The sequence below is a fragment of the Bombina bombina genome, chromosome 7, assembly GCF_027579735.1.
Source record: "Bombina bombina isolate aBomBom1 chromosome 7, aBomBom1.pri, whole genome shotgun sequence".
NCBI classification, from domain to species: Eukaryota; Metazoa; Chordata; class Amphibia; order Anura; family Bombinatoridae; genus Bombina; species Bombina bombina.
Window position 1 is genome coordinate 192,472,455 of NC_069505.1, and position 7,500 is coordinate 192,479,954.

A 7,500-nucleotide genomic window follows, 5' to 3' on the forward strand; every position below is an offset into this window, starting at 1 on the left:
CCCTACCCCCCCCTCTCCCCCTCCCTTCCCCCCCTCTCCCCCCTCCCTTCCCCCCCCTCTCCCCCTCCCTTCCCCCCCCCTCTCCCCCTCCCTTCCCCCCCCTCCTCTCCCCCTCCTCTCCCCCTCCCCTCCTCTCCCCCTCCTCTCCCCCTCCCCCCCCCCTCTCCCTCCCCTCCCCCCTCCTCTCCCCCTCCCCCTCCTCCCCTCCCCCCCCCCTCCTCTCCACCCTCCTCTCCACCCCCCCTCCCCTCTCCCTTCCCCCCCCCTCCTCCCCCCCCTCCCCCCCCCCTCCTCTCCACCCTCCTCTCCACCCCCCCTCCCCTCTCCCTCTCCCCCCCCCTCCCCTCTCCACCCCCCCCCCTCTCCCTCCCCCCCCTCGTCACGCAGCATTTTTAAATATATAGGTATATGAGCACTTACAATTATATATTTACTGGGATCTGATCTCTTTATTGGTTGATTATTTATCACGCACCTGCTAATGGGCAAAATTTGCCCATTTGCAGGCGCAATATAAAATTAGAGATCCACTTGCAATCTAGCCCATTATAGGGTGGTTAGTGCTTCTTGTATTTAGTTTTTGTAATGTATAGAGCTGGATTTTAATGTCAGTTACCTAAAGGGAAGATGGAATACATAGGTTTACGGTCTGGGTTATATGGTTTATCTTGGTGGGTTTAATGGTTAATGGTGGTGATGGGTTTCATATATGAAGCCTCTTGAATATTACAGGTATAGAGATGGGGTATGTAATGGATTTGACCCTGGTGGGTTGGGGTGATTGTGGTTTGGGCGTGTAGAGGATTTGAACCTGGTGGGTTGGGGTAACTGTAGTTTGGGGCGTGTAGGGGATTTGACCCTGGCTGGTTGGGGTGATTGTAGTTCGGGGGGTGTAAAGGATTTGACACTGGCGGGTTGGGGTAATTGTAGTTCGGGGGGTGTAAAGGATTTGACACTGGCGGGTTGGGGTAATTGTAGTTCGGGGCGTGTAGAGGATTTGACACTGGCGGGTTGGGGTAATTGTAGTTCGGGGCGTGTAGAGGATTTGACACTGGCGGGTTGGGGTAATTGTAGTTCGGGGCGTGTAGAGGATTTGACACTGGCGGGTTGGGGTAATTGTAGTTCGGGGCGTGTAGAGGATTTGACACTGGCGGGTTGGGGTAATTGTAGTTCGGGGCGTGTAGAGGATTTGACACTGGCGGGTTGGGGTAATTGTAGTTCGGGGCATGTAGAGGATTTGACACTGGCGGGTTGGGGTAATTGTAGTTCGGGGCATGTAGAGGATTTGAGACTGGCGGGTTGGGGTAATTGTAGTTCGGGGCATGTAGAGGATTTGACACTGGCGGGTTGGGGTAATTGTAGTTCGGGGCATGTAGAGGATTTGACACTGGCGGGTTGGGGTAATTGTAGTTCGGGGCATGTAGAGGATTTGACACTGGCGGGTTGGGGTAATTGTAGTTCGGGGCATGTAGAGGATTTGACACTGGCGGGTTGGGGTAATTGTAGTTCGGGGCATGTAGAGGATTTGACACTGGCGGGTTGGGGTAATTGTAGTTCGGGGCATGTAGAGGATTTGACACTGGCGGGTTGGGGTAATTGTAGTTCGGGGCATGTAGAGGATTTGACACTGGCGGGTTGGGGTAATTGTAGTTCGGGGCATGTAGAGGATTTGACACTGGCGGGTTGGGGTAATTGTAGTTCGGGGCATGTAGAGGATTTGACACTGGCGGGTTGGGGTAATTGTAGTTCGGGGCATGTAGAGGATTTGACACTGGCGGGTTGGGGTAATTGTAGTTCGGGGCATGTAGAGGATTTGACACTGGCGGGTTGGGGTAATTGTAGTTCGGGGCATGTAGAGGATTTGACACTGGCGGGTTGGGGTAATTGTAGTTCGGGGCATGTAGATGATTTGACACTGGCGGGTTGGGGTAATTGTAGTTCGGGGCATGTAGATGATTTGACACTGGCGGGTTGGGGTAATTGTAGTTCGGGGCATGTAGATGATTTGACACTGGCGGGTTGGGGTAATTGTAGTTCGGGGCATGTAGATGATTTGACACTGGCGGGTTGGGGTAATTGTAGTTCGGGGCATGTAGATGATTTGACACTGGCGGGTTGGGGTAATTGTAGTTCGGGGCATGTAGATGATTTGACACTGGCGGGTTGGGGTAATTGTAGTTCGGGGCATGTAGATGATTTGACACTGGCGGGTTGGGGTAATTGTAGTTCGGGGCATGTAGATGATTTGACACTGGCGGGTTGGGGTAATTGTAGTTCGGGGCATGTAGAGGATTTGACACTGGCGGGTTGGGGTAATTGTAGTTCGGGGCATGTAGAGGATTTGACACTGGCGGGTTGGGGTAATTGTAGTTCGGGGCATGTAGAGGATTTGACACTGGCGGGTTGGGGTAATTGTAGTTTGGGGCATGTCAAGGATTTGACCCTCGCAGGTTAGGGTGATTGTAGTTTGGCAAATCATCATGGTTATGTTTAATACTAGTTTGTAATTGGGTCAATGTTAGCGGAAGAGAGGCATAAAGCTGTGATAAATAGGTTCATAACGTTTTACAGTATTTTAAGGACTATTGCTTTTCATAGCTATTTGTTTAATGCCCATAAAGGGAAACATATTGTTAAAGTGAGTTCCGGGGCAGCAATGCACTGCTAGTCTGGAGCCAAACACGGCCACTGAGCCAATCAAGGGTGGCATATGTGTGTATCCTCTAATCACGGCCATCTTTAGGATCACCACTGTGTTGCTGCACTACAGTTAAGTTGACCCCTTTGTGACGGAATAAACACATAATTACAGCACACTACAAGTAAATACTGTAACCCATGAAAGCATTTTGTTATTGCTCGTATGTATCTAAATTAAAGGGATAGGGTGGGAGGCAGCTATAGTTTGGGTTCATCACTGTGTGGCAGTATAGGAACAGTTAGGGGCACAGGGCTGTTTGATATAGACACAGCAGCTCTTTACTGGTCAGGGCAATAATCCCCCATGACTGCAATTCTGATCCATGCAAATAGATAGGCCTGTCTGTCCTTTATGCAGGGTGAAAGGGGCTGCTGCCCAGGCCCCACAATGAGAACGTGCAATGTACATCCTGTATTTAGTTTATAGTGAAGTGTTTATTGTACCAGGAGGTGTAATATTCTTTATATAGAAGACACTGGGTTAGGCCATACAGGGGAGGGTAATAAGGGTGCTGGTCTTAGCACATTTGTCTTGTCCAGGGCCCCCAATACTAAGGGTGGTGCAGCAAATGGAACTGCTACACTGAAATTGTTGTTACGCTATTTCTTTTTGTATCAGCCCCTCTGTAGTAGTAATTGGTACCGCCACCTCTGTAACCACAACGTTAGCCATGAGACCATGCAACACAGTAGAGCACCTGAATGGTCTGTACGTGCAAGAGAAGGGCCCAGGGTACACAACAATAATGTACAGATGCTGCAAGTTATTTGTTTGCCAGTACTTTCTGTTGCTACAGACAACTGCCCTGCCCATATGCCACAGGTCTGTGGTACCGCCCTGCCCATATGCCATTGGTCTGTGCTACCCTGTGCCTGTAGCCACTTGTCTGTAGTACCCCCCTGTCCATATGCCACTGGTCTGTGGGTACCATGATGCCCATATGCCACTTGTCTGTGCTACCCCCATGCCCATATGCCACTGGTCTGTGGGTACCATGCTGCCCATATGCCACTGGTCTGTGCTACCCCTCTGTCCATATGCCACTGGTCTGTGGGTACCATGCTGCCCATATGCCACTGGTCTGTGGGTACCCCTCTGTCTATATGCCACTGGTCTGTGGGTACCGTGCTGCCCATATGCCACTGGTCTGTGCTACCCCTCTGTCCATATGCCACTGGTCTGTGGGTACCGTGCTGCCCATATGCCACTGGTCTGTGGGTACCGTGCTGCCAGTCTTACCTTCATTTCTAAATAGGCCTCTCTAAGGGTAATAAGCTGGTGCTGCCTGTGATTGCCGGTGACAGCACAGAGGACACAGATTATCTCCTTGTCCTCCCTGCAGTACAAACTCAGTTCCTGGTTGTGTGTTGGGCATTTTTTCTTGTCGTCAGTCTCTGGTTGTTCATTGCTGGTGCCCAGTGCTGCAGGCAGCTCCTGCGAGAAGTCCCTGACAGTGGCGTCACTAGGGGGGGGGGCGGGGGGGCGGGCCGCACCCGGGTGACACCCACCAGGGGGTGACACCAAAAAAAAAAAAAAAAATTTTTTTTTTTTTTTTTTTTTTTTTTTTTTTTAATTTTATTGATATTCAAAGAAATACAATGTTGAGATGCATAGATTTTTTTTATTAGAGGGGCTGGCATTTGTGAACATTGGTGGGACTGGGGAAGATGTAGACACACAATTTTTTTGCCCCTTGAGCCAGTGCTGCAATTTCAACAAATAGTTTTCCCGGCTGCTTTTGCTTGTTTGTACTTTGCTTCTCCCCTGCCCAATTTCACTATGAATGTTGTGGGCATGCCGTGGGGCTTGCAAAGTTGCGCTGCTAGCCTAAACCTGCCTGCCTATCTGTGCTCACTGCTCAGTGACATGTGGAGCAGTGGAGTCACTCACTGCTGTGCTGTCTCTCTAAACGGGAACTGGCAAATCATGAGGGGATGCCTGGCACTTGACCGCATGACTGTTTGACACTGTCTTTAAAGTGAAGGAGCCACGTATGATGCCCACCAGACCATTACGGTTACACTAAGTGCACACTGAACAGGTAGGAGGGCGGGCGGGGGTCTGGGGGTGGGCAGAGTGCAGAGGTGATTGGCCATAAGAAGCGGTAGGCACGCGGCCTGGGACTGTGCACTGACAGACTTGGAACAGAGTCAGAGAGCAGAATTTTCATAGTTTGCACCTAAAACTTTTCTTTAGTGATTTATTTTAGAGTGCTCTGTTTATCTTTCATTTGATGCTCTGCTGAGCCAGGGAGCAGCTCTAGGCATGAGCTTTATAATTAATGCAGTGCAGTTTACATATTTTGTATGTGTGTGTCTGAGTTTTTGTGTGTGTGTGTGTGTGTGTGTCTCAGTGTTTTTGTGTGTGTGTTTTTGGGTGTGTGTGTCTGAGTGTGTTTCAGAGTGTTTGTGTGTGCATCTGAGTATGTTTTAAGTGTGTCTGAGTGTTTGTATGTGTGTTTGCCTGTGTTTTTGTGTGTGTCTGCTTTCTGGGGGGGGGTGACACCATAAATTACCGCACCGGGTGACACCAACCCTAGTGACGCCACTGGTCCCTGATACTGTGCCCTGGGAATATAGCCCTGTGCTCCTCGGCGTGAGTGTCACAGAAGGAAAAGCCACAATCATCACAGATCTCTGCTGCTTCTCTGGGCTCGTCTGGCTCGCAGGCATCACAAGTGCCATCAGGGGGCAGCAAGCCCACCTCACCACTAGCCATGGCAGGTTCCGGCCTACAGCCCTTGTGTCAGACAATGTAGCCCAGCAGCTGTCTGTGCAGCAATTAGACCTTAATCTCTAACAAATGTGCTTATTCCCTGTGTCTCCTGCTTGAATCTCACTTCCTATTTACTTTCTCGTTTTTCCTCTTATGAAGCTGCACCTACTTTTGCCCCTCCCCTCTCTGTGCTCTGTAGATTAAAAGAAGCTTTGCTCTTTGTCCACAAGTAGTTTCTGTTTCAACTAGTATATTATTAATAGATCCTTGTCTGACTCAGTGCTTTTACTGAAGGAGATCAGCATTTTAGTTCTCTCTATATACAAGATTACCCTCCTGTCCCCTCTGTATATAACTGATTACATTCCTGACCCTTCTGTATATAACTGATGCCCTCCTGTCTCCTCTGTATATAACATTACCCTCCTGTCCCCTCTGTATATAACTGATTACCTTACTGACCCTTCTGTATATAACTGATACCCTCCTGTCCCCTCTGTATATAACTGATTACCTTACTGACCCTTCTGTATATAACTGATGCCCTCCTGTCTCATCTGTATATAACACTACCCTCCTGTCCTCTCTGTATATAACAGACTACCCTCCTGTCCCCTCTGTATATAACTGATGCCCACCTGTCTCCTCTGTATATAATAGACTCCCCTCTGTATATAACTGATGCCTGTCTGTCTCCTCTGTATATAATAGACTACCCGCCTGTCCCCTCTGGATATAACTGATGCCCTCCTGTCTCCTCTGTATATAACTGATTACCTTACTGACCCTTCTGTATATAACTGATACCCTCCTGTCCCCTCTGTATATAACTGATTACCTTACTGACCCTTCTGTATATAACTGATGCCCTCCTGTCCCCTCTGTATATAACTGATTACCTTACTGACCCTTCTGTATATAACATTACCCTCCTGTCCCCTCTGTATATAACTGATTACCTTACTGACCCTTCTGTATATAACTGATACCCTCCTGTCCCCTCTGTATATAACTGATTACCTTACTGACCCTTCTGTATATAACTGATGCCCTCCTGTCCCCTCTGTATATAATAGACTACCCTCCTGTCCCCTCTGTATATAACTGATTACCTTACTGACCCTTCTGTATATAACTGATACCCTCCTGTCCCCTCTGTATATAACTGATTACCTTACTGACCCTTCTGTATATAACATTACCCTCCTGTCCCCTCTGTATATAACTGATTACCTTACTGACCCTTCTGTATATAACTGATACCCTCCTGTCCCCTCTGTATATAACTGATTACCTTACTGACCCTTCTGTATATAACTGATGCCCTCCTGTCTCCTCTGTATATAATAGACTACCCTCCTGTCCCCTCTGTATATAACTGATGCCCGCCTGTCCCCTCTGTATATAATAGACTACCCTCCTGCCCCCTCTGTATATAACTGATGCCCACCTGTCTCCTCTGTATATAATAGACTACCCTCCTGTCCCCTCTGTATATAACTGATGCCCACCTGTCTCCTCTGTATATAATAGACTACCCTCCTGTCCCCTCTGTATATAACTGATGCCCGCCTGTCCCCTCTGTATATAATAGACTACCCTCCTGTCCCCTCTGTATATAACTGATGCCCACCTGTCCCCTCTGCATATAATAGACTACCCTCCTGTCCCCTCTGTATATAACAGACTACCTGCCTGTCCCCTCTGTATATAACTGATGCCCTCCTGTCCCCTCTGTATATAACTGATTACCTTACTGACCCTTCTGTATATAATAGACTACCCTCCTGTCCCCTCTGTATATAATAGACTACCCTCCTGTCCCCTCTGTATATAACAGACTACCCGCCTGTCCCCTCTGTATATAACTGATGCCCTCCTGTCCCCTCTGTATATAACTGATTACCTTACTGACCCTTCTGTATATAACAGACTACCCTCCTGTCCCCTCTGTATATAACAGACTACCCGCCTGTCCCCTCTGTATATAACTGATGCCCTCCTGTCTCCTCTGTATATAACTGATTACCTTACTGACTCTTCTGTATATAACTGATGCCCTCCTGTCCCCTCTGTATATAATA

General features: G+C 48.6%; 1 protein-coding gene across 1 annotated transcript in view; it reads right to left on the minus strand.

Annotated features, from left to right (window-relative positions):
• The window catches only part of TRIM44 (tripartite motif containing 44), a 79,004-nt gene extending 73,227 nt beyond the window's left edge, over positions 1 to 5,777 (minus strand). The window contains exons 1-2 of the mRNA XM_053720523.1: positions 5,247 to 5,777; positions 3,941 to 4,148 (exon numbers count right to left, since the gene is read on the minus strand). Coding sequence (XP_053576498.1) covers positions 3,941 to 4,148; positions 5,247 to 5,419 — 381 coding nt within the window. The 5' untranslated portion in view covers positions 5,420 to 5,777. The remainder of the gene's footprint in view (positions 1 to 3,940; positions 4,149 to 5,246) is intronic.
• Between the last annotated feature and the right edge of the window lie 1,723 nt (positions 5,778 to 7,500).